Here is a 21,476-nt window from a genome sequence, read left to right as displayed (position 1 = left end):
TTCTCTTCCTCACAGAGACTTCAAATGTGGATTGAAGACCACAAATATGGAATAAATGCGATCATGGAAAATACTGTTTATGATCCCAGAGGTGGCGAAGCTTGCTCTGTATCAGTTAAGAAAAAAATAGGGTGTGGAGTGACACTGCGTTTGTTTTGATTAAGTCATTTTTAACAGCTTGCCAAAGGCCATGTTCGTCTGTTGTACCTGCAGGGATTTGAACATCGTGAAAAAATGAACCGATCGTTTCCTCGTCCATTCCACTGTAACCTTTTGCTATTTAAAACATTTGAAGTCATGAATATCTATTACACAAATCTACCTTTCAAACAGGAATGTCATCGTTATGGTTCTCAACTTGTCTCCCTGCATGAGTTGCGCAACACATAAGGATTAGATCAAATGTAATTCAATCAAGGCTGGTGGTTTTGTGTTTCCCTTTCCAGAGCGGGAGCCTTTTTAGATTCAAGATCCTTTGTAGTAAATCTGGTTATAATCTATCTTTGACTTGGGGTTACATTTTCTCCAGTCCACCTTTTCACAGAAAAACATTCCCATGCTGGAAGAACAAGTAATGCAGTTACCACATAATAAATCATCGATGATATTGCACTATTGAGCCAGTAGTGACACATCACAGGCTGAGGGTATAAGTGAACACAATAACCATTTAAGGGAGTTCAATTTAAATGTCTTACCTGCATGTTTTCTCTGAGGTCTGTTGCCTCCCTCAGTGGCAGCAGGGCTGTTTTGAAGACATCGTCCACAGCCTTGATCAATAGCACTCTCATGCTGGCATACTCTCTACTCCTCTTGCCCTTTCGTACAGACAGTCCTCTTTTGTGTGGTTTGCCACCTCCTCTTCGATTGGTTATGGCCACATGAACAAACAACAAGGTATGTGGCAGAACCTCTCCTGTGAGAGACTGCAGCGGCACATGGCGAAAGCCTGGCTGGAGACACTCGAAGGGGATCGTGTATTGGCCGATGAACTCGTCACCAATGTAGTCGTCGTCCAGCACCACAAAGCGCACCATTGCAAGCTCGGGGAGGTTTATCTGAAACTCAAAGCTCTCATCAAACAGAGGGTTGTCCCCATTCTGGTTGACGGTTTTAGTCCTTTGTTCAGCGCAGTCAGCAGGAATGCCGTGTATTTCCACATACACGTAGGGGTCCACCACGTCTCCTTTGGCACCTGAGCCTTTGGGTTTTGGGAAGTTTTGTCCACTGATGATTTTGATGTGTAAGAGCTGTGGAGAAACGCCAGGCACCGAATCTTTAGTGTTGGCACTAAAATAGGAAACCTGCTCCCTCATGATCGCCGGACGTAGCACATAGCCGCAGTTGCCATTCTGACGGAACCAGCCGATGTTCAAATCCATCATCAGGCCTGGAGTCTGATAGTTCATTGCCACGATCTGGCAACCGCACTTCCAGAAGTCTTGTGGATTCATGTTGCTGGAGTCAATCCGCATAGGGCTGGGGTAAACCCGCGCCAGGAACTTCTTGTTGTAGTTAACAAAGTCACCTGGGAAGTCACTGGCACAGCGACTGGCAAAGACCTCGTTGAAAGAGCAGAGCTCCCATTGTTTCTGGCTCTGGAAAGACGTCGGGAAGTCTTTGAACTCCACAGACTTACACAAGGTCACCAGATCAGAGAGGTCCTTCGACAGCTGGAATTTCTTGGGTGCAATAGTCTGTTGTTCTGCAGACTCGATGCTCATCCTTTGAGACATCTCTGCCCCCTCGTCCTCATCTGTCACCTCACCTTCTGAAGCAGTGCAGTTTGTGCTGAGTTTCTTACCCTTCAGCAAGATCTTTCCCTTAAGTTCAAAAGGAGAAGGGAGGTAGCAGTCCTCAGGTTTTGGTGGATCCAGTTGGATCTTGTCTCCAAAGATTTTCTTTAGGTGCTGAAACATGACTCTCTGCTGCTTTAAGGAGCAATGGTTTTCTAAACATAGAATCAGTGGAAACTCAGATGCAACAAAGGCATACTTGTTGATGACATCAATGACGCTGCGAAAAACAATCTGCGATGTCATCGTGTGACCAGTGTAAATAACGGGTTCGTTATCATGCCCATCCCACACATCCAGTTCTACACTACGGCAGCCCATCTTGAGGGCACGGATATACCCTGTCACATCAGATGGACCTCTGAATTGATCTTCTATGAGATATGTGTTGTGGGATGCATTGATGTAATAGTGGGACAAGGGCTGTTTCATGTCTTGGCACACCGTTTTTTGCTCAGGGTCAAATATATGGCACTCTGCAGACATGAGATAGTTGGTGAACCCATCGAGAGAAAGCCAGCCCTTAAGCTGACCCTCTTTAGATGGTTCATATTTCTGAATGACCTCTAAGCTGATGTCTTCACTGACTTGTGCCATACCCTGCTCTGCCTCCAGAAATATCATTAAGTCCTTGGTATCCAGGAACTCTTTGTTACTGGAGAACTGAACAAAGAGAAAATAAATTTCTGGCCTGGTGCAAAGATCATGAAAGACCTCGATGAACTCCTCTTTTGTCACCTCAGAACCTGCCTTGTCCTTAGCTTTATGAAGCTCCTTGAACTTTAGTTCTATTTTCACATTTTTGAGTCCCGGGTTCAACTTTTTGACTAACTGCACAGCAGCACATATCGTTATTTGTTTGCTGTTGTTTATGTCTGCCTCATCAAAAAGTTCGCCTAGCCAAGATGAGCGCATGTTGTTCTGACTGCTCTCTATCATATTCAAGGTATGTTTCCCATAGGAGATCAGGTACCTCAGCCCTGTAACCCAGATGTTGGCTACATCTGCAGTATTTGCCACCAAGTCCAGGGACTCATAGTTCTCCCCAAAGATGATTGAGAAAGCACAGTCCTCTGATATCTGATCGTAGGTTCCATTTGTTCTAAAAGTGTCTGTATTTTTCCCTGTTCGAACCTCCTTGATGGATTTTACATCAATTTTGGCCTTTTCTGATTCCTTCTTCGAGGGCTCCCATCTCAAAGACTGCATGTCGGCATCAAGCAGAAAGTAGCGGTGGTAAATGCGAGAATTTGATCGCACTTTCTTCAGCTCAGAGCCATCCACCATTGCACTTATACAGTCGCTTGCACTGCTTATTTTCTTCTCAGTGGGCATGCTGCTGAATGATACAGTCTTCTTTCTTTCTTTACGCTGCCTTGAGCCATCCTGCAGAGGAAAAACACATAATGCATAATTAAAAAGCCTTCCATAGATACTGAGTGATAAATAACATCATAGATGATTTATAAGACTATAATGCTTCAAAGAAAACCAGAGTGAAAACTTTGAAACTTGGCTTGTGAATAGGGTAAAGGGGAAACTTGTTTGTTTGAATCAATGACAGATCAAGATGCTGTCCCATGTGCTTATTTCTGTTTGTTTTTACTGGAACTTAAATTGGATTTAGAGCCATCATTCCATCAACTAACCTCTAATGTGATCTCCACAACAGTTCATTCCCTTAACCAAATTATATAAACAGAATATAAATGTGATAAAATCATTTTTGCCTTCAGCAAAAGACCAATTTAATGTCACTATTTACTCACAATAAATTTGACAAATGTCTTACCGTAGGATGGAGGATTAAATATTCTGTACTGATTTTCAACAAAGACAGAATTCAAGTAAATATCTGCCTTATAGAACACAACATGCTGCCTTCTCTGATGTACTGTTTACATGTCATGTCATGTCCTTCCTGGTTCCTCTTTGTTCCCTCTGAACATTTGCTGAGCAGAATCACAGCAGCAACTTTGTTGGGTAACTTAAGGTACCTGTCACTGTATATTACGGAGATACAACGGGAAAACTCCCCCAGGAGCGTATCGCCCACACAAATCGCCCGCACTCGTCTTCAGCAGCCACGTTCCTGACATTTTCAATGAACCCTGCTTTTTTTCCTCTGCAGCAGGTTCCCTTGGCACAATATATTTGGATTATTCAGACTCATTTCTGAAATTTAGCACCGACCAAACCCACACCTCCTTTAATCATCTTGTGGCAGCTTAATGGTACCACTTTATACAGAAGGAATGCATAATTTTATCAAATATATAATGTTGCCAAGTTAAGAATTCCTTATGCAGCACTTCAGTAGAGAAACCCTTGATCTTAATTTTCCTTTGGGGTTTAATGAAATGCTCAAAACCTTCACAGGCTCTTATGTAATCAGACTCAGATGTGCATACCTCACGTACTGGATGAACTCGTGCTCGTAAACATCATTGTGTCAAGGAAAGACGGGCAAAGTCACAAAACCTAATTTAGTGATGGGAATGATGGGTTTATATGTGTATGATTTATATGGGTACCTATATCTATAAATGTATATAGGAGCTTTCACACATCCTCCAACTGACATTCACATCTTCCTACTTCAACCTACAAAGGTGTAGCTGTCACTTATTAAAGGTTCATCATCAGGTGAAGCCTTATCAGTTTCACCATAACCATAACTCTCCCCTCTGTGATGGTTTCCCGGCACTACCATTGCTCAGCAGTTGCTGTTAATGACACACAGGGATTAGCTGTACTATATCATCTATATACACACACTCAAGTTTGCAATCGGACAGGAAGCAGCAATAGCAATGGATACTGACTCAGTGCAGCCTGCTGCTCACAGTCTCAGCCAGATTGTTTATTTGTCTGCGTGATGTAGACGACATACAATAATAAAGCTAAATGTACAAAGGAGGACAGAAGCTAAGGAGGCTTACACATGTCCTCCCCAACATTAATAAAACATCTGAAGTACAATCTAATGAAATAATAATCTTCAAACAGATCCAGGGAGGTCGGTCCGTGGGCAAATACAGACGGCAAAACAATATTATGTCATGGTTTTTTCAAAATTAATGAATCATTATAAATCCCATCTGTGTGTTGGAGTATTGCAAAACACAGACTGGCACATTCATTCAGACTGGTGAAACCCTACAGCTCTCCATATATGGTCTATTACAAGTGAAATGTAAACATAATGATCACATTCTTCTGCACAGTCTGCTGGGTAAGGAGAGAACACTGTAACAAAAGGTGAGCTTAAAACCCGAACTGCATGACTGCAGATAATCCCTTTATGATCTGGGCAAGAATGTGGACTCGTTGTCTTCATGTTAACCTTGATTTGCAGTCACATCACTGAAATGTCTCTGCTTCCTGCTGTATCGCCGGCATTCTCCTCAGGATTTCCCTCCGTTTCCTTAACCAAAACTACAAAACAATACCGCACACACCCATCTCTGTCTCAGCATTTGTTATTATTTCCTGATCACGCCGTTTATTATGCAAAGGTCCCTTATCTGCCACAAGTCAGGCGGATCAGAGTGTTTTCTTTTGCGAGTTTTATTAGCCATTAAATGGTACTTAAAGACATGGTCACCATTATCAGATTGTATATTTATAGTTCTATCAGATATTTTCTTTATAGGGTTGTATTCTTCTTTACACAAATATCATTTATCGTCTCAAAGTGAACTTCAAAACTAATGCTAATGCTAGCAGCACATCAATTAAGACCTTGATCTTTCCTACAAAGATCAAAGCTGCTGTGTGTTTTAGCTGAAATAGGACTGAATGCTTTTAAGGATCTAAGAACCTTTGCTGGTGATCCTGTTGATCAGTTCAGTGTTTGTTGTAAACATATGAGCTGGAAAGTACATTTCATAACCCGGAAAGAACATGCTGAGTCACTGGTATTGATCAACAACATTATTCAATCCCCACATGCTGTGGAACCATCATTTTGTGGTAATTAGCACATCTACTAAAAAGATGCTGCCTTTCGCTGGTAAACATCCCCAACACAGCAAAGATTGCTGTTTATCATCAACTATTTGAAACATGTTTTTGTTTTTTTAGGAGAATCAGGGTGAAAGTGTATTCCATCGCAGAGAAAAACTTTTTGCGTAACAGTGCGAATTATCCATTACCGGGTTTTTTCTTTTTAGCTACATTCAGAAAAAGAAGAAAACCTCTGATACATTTTCAAAGCTAGTCAGGAGAACATAAAAAGGTTATTGGATGTTTTCATGGCGTTTCATAATAAGGAGATAATAACAAGGCTAATCCCATCAGGCTCTCCGTGACAGGGGAAATTACTTTTATGTCTTTATATACTGTTTCAATATGTGTTTGAGACAGTGTGTGGACTGAGTGAGTGAGACTGACTAAGTCATAGCAAGGCAAACACGGGACACGACAATGAGAAAACAAGTGAAGAAGTATAAGACAGTATAACCAACTGCTCACAGATCCCACAGGACTCTGAATCCCCTAATGGACTGAATCCTGCGTTTTTCTCTGGCTCAGTGAGCAGTTATGAAACGTCTGTAGAACTGAGGACATGGCGGGGGACCCATTACTGTCTGCTCCACTGTTCTACTGATAACCCCAATGACAAACAATGTGAATTACCTTCGATTCGCAATAAATCTATCTAGAATTTCAACAGAATGCGATATAATAGGGAAACCCGAGGCCCTTTTGTTTACCTAAAAAAATACACACATCACTGTTGTTTCAAATGTACAAGCAGTAATGATGTTTCTGAGAACTCCTAGTCAGTGATCAACTATTAGATCAACAGAAAGTTAAATTTCAACATCATGCGCATTTCTAAAACTAGAAACAATTAATCAGATTCATAATATCCTGTGACAGAATATAAAAACTGATAGCAAGAGTCAGATGCTGAATTGTTTTCTAACTCTGGATTAGACCCAAGACTGCATTAAAGTCTCCTTCACTACGTACCAAGCAAACTGAGGCAACCGCATGGCTACCTACGGAGCAGAGGATACATACCTTTTTTTAGGACTAATAGTCCAACCTAAGAGTAAATAACCAAAGAATTACAAAGCTGTTTACCACTTAGAAAAGGAGGTTCTTATACAGCAGTTATTAAAAAAAAGACTAAAAGAAACAGCAGCATATTTGACAGTGAGTTGGAGTATTATATCATTTAATTCCAATCCCTTTCCACAAGTTTCTCTCCATATAGATCTTTAACTTGACAATGAGACAAACCTAGATGCCTAGATATTATGGCCGGTATAATATTATAAATGTCGCAGGGATTATACGCAACACATGGACATGGACATGTACTAGTAGATGGTCAATACTTAACTTAATGAGCCTTGACTGCCTACAGTGTCTACAGTGCCTACAAGTCTGGACTGTATGGGTCCACCACTCCTTTCTACGACTGAATGATGATTCAACTTTATAATATTTAACTTAAATACTTGTGTTAAAATAAAGCTAAGAGTATTTGATCTTAGATTAAGATGCACACTAAGATTTGGGTGTTTAAGTACAGTTTTGGTCTGATTAAACGTGTTAAAAATCACAATGCTGCTGCGTATTAATCGGCAAAGAGATCCGCTAAGCACTGCTAATTTCTTCCCAGGTTGCATCATCAAATAACAAGATGGCATTCGCAGTCAGGAGGCAGGAGGCTGAGATGAAAACAAATCAAATGCGTGTGAAAGTGAGAAAGGAGAGTAACACTTGTTGACAGAAAAGGCTTCGGGGGAACAACGACGAAAAAACAAAGACAATACTAATGGCGAAAACAAAGAAGCTCTACTGGGAAGGAAGAGGAAATAAATGTAATCCAGTTCTGATGAAAAACATTGCATCCGTTTCTGAAACTGTGATGACTCACTTTGCCACCCTGCAACAAAAAGCATATCATACATTGCATAGTATCACCTTTACAGGTGATAGAAGTTATTGTAATGCAATGCAAAGTGTCTAGTATGCAATTACTCGACTTTAAATACTTTGGGCCCACAGAGTAGAGAATAAGTGCCGTTCTTCTATTGATGTTCGGTAGATACTGACAACTCAACTGAATGGAGCTCATCGTTCAGCTTTAACATGGGCACTGAACTCAAAATACTCAGGGGCAGTGGCATTTTTCTTTTTACTAGTCCTGTAACGTTATCCCGACCACTGGCGGTCACCATTGAGGGTGGTTGAGCCAAAAAGAGCAAGCGGCAGAGCGTGACGGTGAATGCGGCGTAGTAGACAAAACGAGCAGTGAATTTACAGAGTGGGTTAAAGTTTGCCAATAAATAAAGGCTGCAGCTTCTCAAGACCAAAAAAAAAAAAAGCTTGTGTGTGTGTGATAAGTGAAAGGGGTTTTGTTGTTGTGTTGTACATGTTGTCAAGCAGTTTCAGGCATCATAAGGAAGTAAAGTCTATTTAGTATCAGCACCTTTCACTAATGAGGTCATAATGTGCTTCATGAGAGTAAACTGATTCAAAAGAAACCATAGAAACAGTAAAAACAAATGCATCACCCTTCTATGATGAGGGTATTGCTGCAATACCTCAATGTAGCATCATGATTTCAATAGAAATAGAAAATAGAAAGTGTCTATTGCACCATTTTTAATGGTATTGAAAGTCATAACTTTGAGATTTCTAAATACTCAGTGTACGTGTATGTATTCAACATTTAATATTCTAACCAATACTCCACTAACAAGCTTGTTGTTTGATTAAAATAGCATATGGCGCGTATACTTTGTTTTCTAGCTGCACTGAAGTCAAATCCCACAGGAGTTTAAACCTGGTAAAGGCCCAGCTGCTTCTGTTTTGTACCATATGATATCAGTCGTTGGTCAAATGAAGTGTGAAGAGAGCAACCACCCTGGGAGTTAACTTTTAATGCTCTGCCATTTCTTCAGTAAATATAAATGAGAGTTAACGTGTCTATTTGTAGAATGCTGTGGTTGTGACTAAAAGTCATTTGAGTTCACCGCAAGTCGACTTCAAAATAAGGCATTTAAGATCCGTTTGGGTTTGACGTTTGATTGGGTTTCTGAAATGGTTTCCTGTTCTTTTATTTCTTTGTTCTTTATAAAGGTTTGTTTATAATCACGTTGTACAATTGTCATTATTCAGACCATGTGTTTTGGATTTTGATGGTTTGGGCTGATGTTATGTAGCTAACAAATGGACTAAGTACAGCTTCAGTCACTGGATTGTCTGACCTCCTAGGACCACAGTCTGCTTGGTGGTTGGAAAAATACAAGTGACAAAATGAGCACGGGCAGTTAAAAAAAGACAACTAACTTTTTACGGTTACTGCCCACATGGTCCAGAAAAGCCCCAATTCAATAGTAACTTCTTTCCAAAGCTACGAATGAAAAACTTTACTGAAAGCAACAATGTTTCCCCAAGTTTACATTTTTCTATGGCGGTATCTCATTTCAGAAGAAGGAAAATAAACCATTAACCAGCCAATTGCCGTAGGTGTTAATTGTTCACCACCATGTGCCTCCTCCAAACTGTTCTCTATGGAGCTGTTCTGAGATTTACATCATCAGCTCTTACTGGCTCTTTTTTTTTTGGCTCTAGGCTTCCGGAGAGAGCCTCTCGTGTTCTCAAATATTGATTGAGCCATTAACCACAGTTAAAATAAATTCATTTGATAATTCAGTAACATTAATAAGTACCTTTACACAGTGTTCATGCTTTATTACATTACAGACTACCCCCTATGCCGAAAGGAGCATACTGAATACCTTCTCTGACAACCAAAGCCAAACTTCTGATGTCATTATGAAAGCCAGGAACAGGTCACTTCTACGCCATGCTAATGAATATAATCCTGTGTAAATCACTGGTGACTTTTGGCCTGCAGATATCAGCTAATTAAAAAAAAAAAGGAATGGACTTCCTCGTCTACCCGTGCCGTGTGCCAATTGTTTTTACTGCAAACCAGCTTTAACCATGAACCACGTAACCCTCTACAACTGGTTCTCTGACATTTTTATGAATAAAACATTTAATGAGACCTTGAGAGAAATGTCGACCAGCAAGCCAAGTACAAAGTTTTAAATTATTACCAGTGCTGTTTCTCATTTCACGGTGTGCACATCATTTTCACTGTGATGGGCATACTTTGAATGAGACAAGACAAAGAAATAATGCCCAGCTGCTCTCTTCTGACATTACAAATTGCAAGGCCTCTTTTAATCATTTCAGTAGTCATAGGAATAAATAAAACTCCACCTTAACCACTTTGTTTGTCCCTTTACATGCCACGCCTAAGGATTGCCTTCGCTACCAGATCTATAGGATAAGAAACCTCTCTCTCTCTAGTTTATGAGCCGCTGATCCACACTACATAGGAAAAACTAATTTCATATTGGAGATGGCCACAGCAGATATATATGTGCTTGTATACTGAATTTGCCACAAAAGGATGCCAGGTTGGGCAATATGTTTAAAATATCCAACCAACCACCACAAAATGAGCCTCAACCTGTGACTATTTCTACTGGGGGGGGGGCACATATAGTGTATGGGTGAACCTCACACCTTCAAAAATCAAGCAATCAACACCTTTCTGCATGCCATAGTTCCACATGTCACCTATTGGCTACGACCTTGGCTTCATGCTGAGCAAGAAAAACCCTGAGATATCAACTGCTGGCCCTAGAAATACCAGCCACCCCAAAGGTGGTTGGAAGAAGGAAAAGCTCATTATTTTTCTTTAACAGCTGTGTCGCACAGTTAGGAACCATGCATATTACCACATCTTTCAGTTAGGCCAGCTTGCAAACTGAGTTTCGACAAACATGACTTGGTACTTCCTTTTCTACCAGTTTATTGAGGAGTAATGCAGTGTAACATTTGTGAAGCAGAGTGTGCACAAAACTGCCATGTCAGAGTTCAGGCGGACAGAGGACAGAAGAGGGATTGAATGGCCTCGGCACTGCTCAGCATCTGATAATCCATGATGAGGCACTTTAAGAGGGCTGGCAGGCCTCAAACACTCTGGGTACAATTAACATATTAGCTGCCAATTTCATAAGATTTCCACAGCCAACATTGCTATTATTGCAAAACAGCTTAGCTGATTCATCCTTGAAGGCTCTTGAACAGCAATGCAAGACAATGCCGAGGCACTGGGAACTAACTGGGTACTTTTATTTCAATTAAATCAAAACAAGCTAGTCCTCTAGTATTTAAGTCAATTTAAAGGTACATGTAGGTACATGATGAGTATGTAACTGTTGTACTAATATAACATGACTCACAGTAAAATAGTTTGACCGTCATTGTTCAATGTGTCGAACATTGACTGTATGATCCCTACTATGGATGAAGGTTTCCATTAAATAGCTGATTTCAGCACAACTTCAGTTTGTGATTTCTTGAAACAGAGCTTTCCAGTTTGTGAAGCCAACAAAAACAATATTATAGATCAAATTAGAATGAGAGGAGATTCAACTAAACACTAAGGAACAGCATAAACACTAAAATGTTCTCATGGTTGACGATTGCAGTCTTATGTGTAGGAAATTGGTACCCAAAAGGAGCTACCCAAATTTAAGCTTGAATAAGTCAGTGGAATGTGAAGAGACATCCTACAGCAGTGTTTTCATAATATTTTCAATAATTATGAAAAATAAAGGAATTCATAATTAAGCTGCATCTTGTTTTGTCAAACCAACTTTCTAAATCCTACAGATATTAAATTTACTCTAATGTAATACAGGGAGAAGCAGCAAGTTATCATATTTGAGAAGCTATTTGTTTGACAAAATTACTTAATTATAAAAAAATGTCTAACGATTAATTTTCTGTCGATCAACCAACCAATCGTTGCAGCTCTAGTCTACAGCAATTACTGTCAAAATAGAATCCATCAACATATTCAGTCTAGTATAGGTTAATTATGAATCAGCAATTGGGTAAAAAGTTGAATTATAAAACGTCACACTCAAACAGTGAGCCTCCTGAGCAGGTGCTGGGTTTCCACGGTCCATTCTCACAAAGTATTTAGGTTAATTTCCTGTCAGGGTGTCGCTTTTAATTAACATACACTCAAGGAGTGAAAGTCAACAGAGGTGCTTATTAAATATCCTTTATTGACATCACAAAGTCACAGCCGCGATTGTTCACATTCTAATAATGGTGTGAAAACTTAATTATTGATAATAAACCCCATGTTAATTGTATGTATTCTCTTTTGTGTGCTTCATTGCTTATCATGGTAAAATATTAATTCAACTCCTCACAAGGGCATAGACCGCCTCTCCCATTAATGTGGCAGAACTGTAATCACTGCCAAGTCATTTGAGCTATCCTTGAAATAACTGGGTGAGGCGAGCGCCACTTGTGTAAATCAGTGACACCTGAGCTGATGAATGAATAGGCAATTATTCAGGTAAGCGGCTGAGTGCTGCCGTGAGTCGCCTTGAACACACATGCGGACACAATGAGTTAATGTGAGACTGCAGCAGGACGCTGCATCGAGGGTGGCTGTCAAAAGATCTTTAATAAATAACCCCATTGGCTGCCTATGGCATCGGTTTGAGCAACTGGATTACACTCAAGCATGCAAGCTACATTGCTCAGATATATTCAGCAAGTCCCTCTCAGAAGTGAGTTCAGTCTGGGTTAAACAACAATCTGTGGTTGGCAGATTCAAACTAAATGATGGTTGGAAAGTTGGTTATATTGCTTAAGTGGCAGTGAATAATTAATTAGACAATGCTAGGCTACACCAACACCATTTACACCACCACATTCTTAATGGGAACTTAATGCAACCCACTTCAAAAAAGGACAATGTGTAGCTGGCTTTTCTTTCCATCTTTCTTTCAGCCCCGGGGAATTTGCTGAAGATGGTAGCTCACAGTGAATGTCAGAAGTTATGTTTCTTGCTCAAGGCCGCTTCAACAGTCATTTCAGGAGAGATTCTGTTTCACATTGCATTCCCCCCACCAGACTTATTTTCCCTGCTTCAGTTTGGTCGTACAAAACAGGACAAGCCATGACTACATTTACCCATCCCCAGTGAAGGTACTGACATGGACAAATGTACTGTAATATATACAGCAGTAATTATTTACCACAATTAATCAGACGGCAGAATGGAAACATCAGCGTTACGTTATAAACATGGTGAACACTGATGAACGCATTAGCATTAACAGTGTGCAGCACAAAGTACTTGATATACAGTAGACATATTGAAAGCACTGTTTTACTTAAAGTGATAATATAACATCTTATTACTACAATACACACTCCCAAAACACTTGAATATCAATATTTACACCAAGTATTCAAAGTAAATCCACAACTTAACACTGACCTTCAGCTGTGCCAAGACTTAAAGCTATGGGAAACCTGAGCTGAAATCATTACTGTCAAATGGAAATGTAGATGTGCTCAATGTAGCGTGCGAAGATGTACAGTGGAAACTTTCTGACACAGAAATGAGAGACTGCTTCTAATCATTCTTTGGCAGCAAAATGAAAAGGCTGGTAGTAGGAGGCGTTCACCTATGAAACACAGAGGTGAATCCAAAGGGGACTCTAACTCTCCAAACAGAACAAGTAAAGAACAAGTCAGTGTGTGCTGTTAATTTGCTGTTTTTTTTAACCAGATGCTGCAAATCAGGCTCATCAAATCACATCATCACATGTCAGCTGTGAAGCACTTGTCTGAGTAACACAGCCTGACATGATACAATGTGCTGAATCCCATGGAGAAACTTGTCTTAGAGTCTCGATGCTGGTCCACCATAATTAATACTTATTGTTTTATCTTTCTACTCCGTGATATCACAGACTGAGTTTTCTTTGCCTTTCACAGCTGTGGAATAAGTGTTTTTTACCCAGCCTCCTTGTTCTTGAGGATCTAAGGTGAGATGTGAGGAGGGAAGCAAAGTGTAGCCATGGGCTCATTATTTCTCCCGCCACTGGCCACCCACATGCAACAGAGCTACAATTTGCTGGTGAAGACAGAGTTTAAAATGGACCAATAAACACCTAAGCCATTACTCAAGCTATGCATGTAAGTGCCTTAGTATTGCATAGTCACAATGTAACCTAAACACGCGCTGATCTATTTTTCGAGCAGCGGTTTTAAACTACCTCATTTGATATTTCAAGTGCATAGGAAGTTATAATTTAAACCACGAAGCACATGAAAGTGTGCATGCCACTGGCAAGGCTGCAGAAATCTCTGAATTTGTTATTTTCATAACAAATAAATGATTTTATATTCAAGTAGTGCATGAGAAAATTACATAAAATACAGTACCACAAAATCTAGATTCCACTAATAACACTAATCATGTGTTTCCTGGTCCATTGCTTAATTTTCCAAGTTGATTTTATGTCAAAAGGTTAATCATAAAGTGGCACTCCACCAAAATCAATCTTTTGGTTATCACACATTACCCTGTGGAGTTTTGGTGGCTGCTAAGAGTTGGTAGTTTCATCTTTCGTAGAGAGGATGTGGTCTTGGATTGTGGTGAACTTAGAGTCGTGTCAGTTAAAATGGTTTCCAAATAATCAAGCATGTCTAAATAATTCTCCAACTACTCCGACTGCATAACACTCGTTTCCATTGTAACCTATTTTCCTAATAAATAGATCTGTGTGTCGGTGAGGACCAAAGATAGAAGCAGTGTGTTTAGTGCACGTATTGGTTGCTTGAAAACTTGCCACCACTGGAAGGTGTGGGAGGGTGAGTGTAGAGTTTGGGTGGGGTACTACTTTAACAACCAGCATTCAGCAACCATCAAATTAAAAGATCTACAACAGTTGGAAGACTGCAAGCTTTGCTTTTCTTTCTGACGGTGCACATACAATTTAGAAAGAAAGAAAGGTCTGAACGTGCCAGTTTCGATGTGCTCTTTGCTCGTACCCCCACCACACCTCACCATTCACACATGCCTGCATCACCAAATATGTTCAACAGAAACTTTTATAGAAGTCAGGTTATTGTTACGCGCTAAGTGTTACAGCTGTTACTCTGAAAATGTGGTCGGCGTTGGCCCGACCACATCCTCCCATTGCTTCAGAGAAGCAGTTTAACAAGAACTCAGGGCCCTGACTGACAGTGAAACAGACTGCCTTGTTAACACTGGGCCAGCCCTTCACAGCCCCCATCTCAATGCAGAGTTCAATCAGTCATGGCTGTCAAAAAACAAGAAGAAAATATTGGCATGCGGACAAGAGTACAGCTTGCTGGATACTTTTACTTTCTGTACTCAAAATCACATTTACTGAGCATGCTACTTCTATTTTTTTCCATAACTTAAACTTTATGTAATATGTCAGTAGAAGTCAAGCCAGTCAATTCAGAACATGAACTCTTTACTTACTCACTCTTTGTTTGTTGGTCTATGAGCAGCATCGATTCACAACTTCATAACAACATTTTCCTACTTCCTGCATCAACCCCAACCTTGGGACAAGTCCATGTTCTCTTCATGCTAACTTAACGTGGCATTGATTTTGGCTCCGACTTATCGGAGGTCGTCATCTCTACTGTGACTCACTGCATGTTTATCCATCTGTGTGTTGTGTTACTAGGCAAACTGCAGGAAATTATTTCAGACTGACCCGTTGTGCGTTTCACTTATTTCTTATGCCTCGTCATGAAGGCTTTCATTGTGGTCTGATATGGCACTTAATTGAATTTAGGTCATTGAGCTTTTCAGAATGATTTCTTGTCTGCATGGATTGCCTGGCACTGGACCTCCATGTAGAAACCTCTGGACCAGTTCACTGAATTGGACAGGGGTATTAATCCTGCCAGGAATGTGTTATATAAAGAAACATTTCTGTCTTCAGTGTTTCCCAAAAGGAGTCAAAAACCTATTGACACTTATCTTATTTAAATAAGCGTCTGCATGTTCCGACAGGGCCAATAGATCACCCGAGCGGACATCCCACTGAAATAAATTGCGCTCAAATGGCCTGGGAAGTGACACAGATCCTTGTGTAGTGAGAGATTACTATGGACTTTACAAGGCAGAAATGTCAATATTACCCCCATCAATCTACAGGCAGAGGGCACGTCAAAGTTCAACACCCACTATGTGCCAAGAATGCGTTTCCTGTATAACCTGCCGGGGGGGAAAAAAACGGCCGAACCCCGTCCACTGCCAGAGAATGTTGTGAATCCAAAGCAGAGAAATGTTGATTGGGCACTTGGTAATGAACAATTAAGCCACCAAATACAGCCAAAAACATCAGACGCCACTGGAAAAGTGCTTCTCCACAAAATCCTTACACTAACTCATGCATTTTAAATCCAGCTGGCCCTAGAGAGAATGAAATCTCAGAGTCTGACTACTAATTTACTGACCTCTGAAAGTCAAATGTAAGCAACATCAAAATGAGAGGCATGCATCTCATTCAGGGCCCATTATGGCTCTGTGCTAGTATAATATTCTGCTGGGGGGGGGGCAGGTAATGTGAGGAATAATGTAATAATGTAAAGAACTCTCCGCTCTATACAGCCCTTCATCGTTTTCAGACGTGTTCCTTGTGTCTCGAATTAAGACGGTGAGAGCAGCAGAGACGAGGCTTACGTTACAGAGTTGCTGACATTAGCTACAGATTAGCTTCAACGTCCTGGAGGCTTTCAACATACAATAGATTGATGCAATGTGAGGAAGTGTCATCACCTCTGTTAACCCTTGAGCAACACTCCCAACGTCCAGCTCCTATGAGATGACTAAACTAAAAATGCAAAGCTTTAGACTTTAGCATTAAAACGTATGTTTGTTATTTCCTTTCAGAGACACGTACATTCAGCACGGAGTCATCAGAGTCTCCATGATCGGCACCTGGAGCAGGTTAAGACTTGAGCGTCTCGCTCAGGGGGTTTTCTCTGACTACCTGTGTTCCTCTTCCAGTAATGTGAGAAATTTTAACGTGTTACTCAATTCTATATTCATATTAGGCAACAACAGCTTCAACAACTTCGAGGCAGACTCTCGTTAATCTGTGCATGTGTGAAGTCGACATACAAAACACTCCCTGCATGCTGCCTTAATAACAGTAGTCACTACTGCCATGATTGTACATTATCTGCTGCTGCTGCTGCACTGAGCAGCCTCAGCTGTGTGTATATATATATATTGCTATCTACTTTATGGACACTCTGTCTCATTCTTGCTCAAGTGCAATGTTTTATTTCACGCTAGTTGCTGTGCATGCAACATTTACATCCACTCCACTTTCATCCATCTTTTGTAATCTTTAACATCTGCCTCGCATGTTTGTTTTAGCTCTAACCACATGCAGAAGAGATGTTTCTATACTATTTATCTGACATTTTATCGCTTTATATCCGTACTTCTCTGCTGCTATAACACTTTATCTTTCCCTCCTCGGAGCAGTAAAGACCACATTATCATATCCTGTCTTCCGTAGGCACACGTACGTATAGCTTCAAGATCAAATAAGGAGAGGACCTGCTATACAAATTCTATGCAAAACAGTCAGTTGAAGTACAGGATGTGCTCCTGGTGATCCCCGTTACTGGCCTGTGTTGTGACATGTTGTATGTTTACAGGCAAGGTTGATGAAAAGATGTGCACAAAAGAGGCTAATTAAATTAGAGCAAAAAAAAAAGGGGTGTGTTTTTTTATTTTGCATTGTAACTTCAAACACCCTATGTGCAGCGTAGATGTGGAGTGACATAACACACACACATACACACACTTAAATTTCAGTGTTTACCTTGATTATGCTGCTCCTGCGTGGTATTTCAGATTTGCCATCCAATCCGACAGAGGTGTTGTTGGCGCTGGTTTCCATCCCGTCTTGGCTGCCAGGTGGGACGATGGATCCCGAACCGACCATATTTTCTGATATCCCACAGTCTCCATTCAAGACCGACACTTCTTCGCAATGCGTCTTGCCAGCTGCTCCGTCGCTGGGCACGGTCGTATCCTCAAGATTCAATGGAGGCAGGCTGCCGTCATCCCCAAACTCCGCCATAGGCACTTCTCACACACACACACACTCTTTCTCTGCCTCTCACACACATACACAAAAAGCGTTTTACTCCAATTTCCTGCGTGGCCTTATTATTATTATTGCAATTCTGCCATATCATGTCCTCCCGGTGCACATTTCTGCCAGGTTCCTACAAAGACAAGCGGGGCTCGCTTCGCTCCGTGCATTGTGCTCTGTGTAAAGAGAGAGAGGGAGAGAAACCACGGCTGTTAGCATGCTTGGGAAACATTAGTATCAGCAGCCAGCAGAAGGCGTTAATAGTAACCACCTATTTATTTATTTATTTATTTATTTAAAAGCATGGTGCAAGCCCCGTGTGAAGAAGGAGGCATGAAGCAAAGCGGATGTTTAAAAAAAAAATGGTACAATCAGTGTGAACGCTGTCACCGTGAACGCAGCACATGATTTGAACGTATACAAACGGACGTGCTGCATTTACGTGACATGGACTTTGCTTTTTTTAAAGCACGTTTCTAACCGCTATGTTGCTTTATTTTATTTAATTTTAAAACCGTATACTAGTGATAACCCACCTCCTTCTGTTTCTGCTCCTTCTTCACGGTTAAGTTAAATCATGTTTTCAGTTAAAACAGTTTTTTTTTGTACTTGCCTTTTGAACTACCGTGTCTCTCCATGTGAAGGACGTGTCTTCATTTTGCTTTTTGTTTTTTTTGAAAGTTGCAACTGAAGCAGCCAGGTAACCGTTTGCTGTCTGTCTGTCTGCCTGTCTCTCTCTCTGTCTGTCTGTGTGCTGAGAGCTAGTTAGCCTAGCAGGCTAAACTCGAAGTTTTTTTAAAAAGTTTTCACAACTCAAAGTCCGGTCAGCACAAACACCCCGAGGTCGGTTCGTCCAGGTTGGCAAACGAAAGACTAGAGATTCCCCTTTGACCAGCCGGACAAACAGCCGGTGTTTATCCCTTTTTCTTTTTCTTTTTTTAAAGACAAACGGTCGGACGGTGATTCCGCCGTTAGGTGTCTCTTCTTCATCAACCGTCACTCACTCACTCACACGCACGCGGCTCGTTTCTAAGGGAACAAAGTTGTCTCGTGAACGCGCGACAGGCAAAAACAAGCTGTGCTGTCAATCAAACTTAATTATTATTATTATTATTTTTTAAACAAACAGGAGAAGACACGCCTCCTTTGTACTGTTTCTACAGGGGTGATTAAACTGTATGCCCACACACACACACAGTTCACACTGTCATCTTTTACATTTACCGGTTTAATGCGACTTTATATATATACATATATTATTGTATGTATTTTATTTTATAGGGAAGTAATAGGCATATATCATACCACATGTCACAGGCATTTATGTTTGTTGTAGTTTGTGATGCCCGTACCTTGGTGGGTATTTGAAAAAGTCATCAAGAGTTACACACAGTTCAAGTCCACTAAAAACATGCAAAATAAAAACAAAAGGTGACAAGTAAATACATATGAAACACATGAATACAAAACAGAACAAAATTCAGCAAAAAAAAAAAGTAAATACATATGAAACAACACAAAAGTCAACAAGAATATATATATATATATATTACTGTATGTATTTTATTTGTATAGGGAAGTATATAGGATATATCATACCACAATACCACAGCATTTACTGTTTTACTGTAGTTTGTGATGCCCGTACCTTGGTGGGTATTTAAAAAAGTCATCAAGAGATACACACAGTTCAACTAAAAACATTACATTACATTACATTACATTGCATTTAGCAGACGCTTTTATCCAAAGCGACTTACAGAGGAGGACATAAGCTGAGAAAGGTGTAAAGGAGCACAGAGTAGTTGTTAGTTTTGTTAGGCAGGGAAGCATTCTCGAAACAGAAAGGTTTTTACAAGTTTTTTAAAGGTCGAAAGGGATGTTGCTGTTCTAGTAGCCGTTGGTAGGTCATTCCACCATTTGGGGACGACCAAACATACTGAATAACACAAAAGGTGACAAGTAAATACATATGAAACACATGAATACAAAACAGAACAAAAAAGCAAAAAAAAATAAAAAAAAAATGCACAAAGTCAACAAGTAAATACGTATGAAACAACACAAAAGTCAACAAGAATATACATATATATGCATAAGTAAACAAGAAAATACATACAATGCAAAACACAAAAGTCCACCAAAGATACATACAAAATATCTCAGAGGTCAACATGAAAATACACACAAAAAAAGTTTAAAACACACTATTTTATTTTTGGTTTTGTTTATCTTGAATTTTCACACAACAATCGCATTAATAAAAGAGGCCAATTGTTCATTTTCACATGTAAGTTCAGGAAACTTTGAGGTGCTGATGTAGAGGAGAAAAAAAGATTTTTTTTTCTCTGGCAGAGCAAGGAGAAAACTTTACTAAGAGTCTATTGGATTGTAACACTGACCTCATGCAGTATAAATCAGGTAGTAACTGTTTTAAACCAACATACCAGGCTAAATAAAGGCATTTAACTTCTCCTTGTTCTGCTGCAGCGCGTCCACATCGTCTTTTCTATGTTTTTAATATTGTTGCTGTTGACATCATCATCATCATCCCAGAAAGGCTCACATGACAATTGTTTTTCTGTTCAGGAGTCACATTGTGTGTCAGGTCTTCCTCTTTATGAGATCAGTGTACAGAGACGATGGACTGACTTCAGTCTTCGCTGAACAGTCTCCTGTTTTGTTTCATTTTTACTCAAAAGGAACCCACACAGTGAGATATGTGACCAAACAGAATCACCACACACCACCTAATCATAAATTCTTGAAGATGATCAAGAGCTTTGAAATATTAGTCACACATGGTAGATCATATACCTCACATGCAGTTCATAGAGGCTCATACTATAGCCTCCTGCATAGGAGACAGAGATAGTGAGTGATGAGGCATGACATTGTTCTACATGATTTAATGCATTTTATTCATAGACCACTGGTTCAGATGAAAGCAGATAAAGTAAATAGTGTGGGCTACAGAGGAAGAGGTACGGTGAGTTGTACAATAGAGCCATCTTCTGGTCTGCAACAGTTAATGACATTATTACGCAGTGCAGATTTTCTTATTAGCATCCTTGTGTCTTCTTGAGACAATATACTGCTACATTTTTTGGTTTGTGACCCCCAAATTATCCAATAATTCTTTAGTAGAAGAAGTATCTTGCAATCCCTCCCAGGCTTGAGACCACTGACCTCAGTTTAGTTTGTGACACATTTAGCCTAACCCCCTAACCTTTTTACAGAAAGGTGATGTCTAAAGAAATACAATTAAAATTGTAGTAAAGACAGGGGAAAAGTTTAAGTCGATGAGGATACCAATGCTGCGATGATTCTTAGCCTACTTGCATTCATGCATCATTAATATTTATTAGTATTTATGAAGGTAGCCGTGCTGACATTAACGGAAAGATCTCTTGATGTTATTAAAGATGGAGCATGGTATGATGGTGTTTGTGTACACTCAGGGCTCCAGAAAGAGTTATATTTGCTGTATTTGAATCTATTTGAAGCTGTCTGTTGCTGTGAGAAAGCAGTTGTTGGTCATAAAACCAAAACAATGAGCTAGAAGACACTACAATGGAAACTGCAGAGGAACTGGATTGAATGAGCAATTTCTTTCACATTATATATTTGATTCATAGTTAATATTAAATATTAATTA

At 40.1% G+C, this 21,476-nt stretch overlaps 1 protein-coding gene across 1 annotated transcript in view; it reads right to left on the bottom strand.

Moving 5' to 3' along the window:
* plcl2 (phospholipase C like 2) overlaps nucleotides 1–17,994 on the bottom strand; it is a 30,804-nt gene extending 12,810 nt beyond the window's left edge. Inside the window, exons 1-2 of the mRNA XM_010742981.3 lie at nucleotides 17,543–17,994; nucleotides 699–3,182 (exon numbers count right to left, since the gene is read on the bottom strand). Coding sequence (XP_010741283.2) covers nucleotides 699–3,182; nucleotides 17,543–17,803 — 2,745 coding nt within the window. The 5' untranslated portion in view covers nucleotides 17,804–17,994. The remainder of the gene's footprint in view (nucleotides 1–698; nucleotides 3,183–17,542) is intronic.
* Nucleotides 17,995–21,476: the final 3,482 nt, after the last annotated feature.

This window comes from Larimichthys crocea, chromosome XIII (assembly GCF_000972845.2).
Source record: "Larimichthys crocea isolate SSNF chromosome XIII, L_crocea_2.0, whole genome shotgun sequence".
Taxonomy (NCBI): domain Eukaryota; kingdom Metazoa; phylum Chordata; class Actinopteri; family Sciaenidae; genus Larimichthys; species Larimichthys crocea.
The sequence above is the reverse complement of the archived record's forward strand: the minus strand, read 5'-3'. Positions and strand labels throughout refer to the sequence as shown.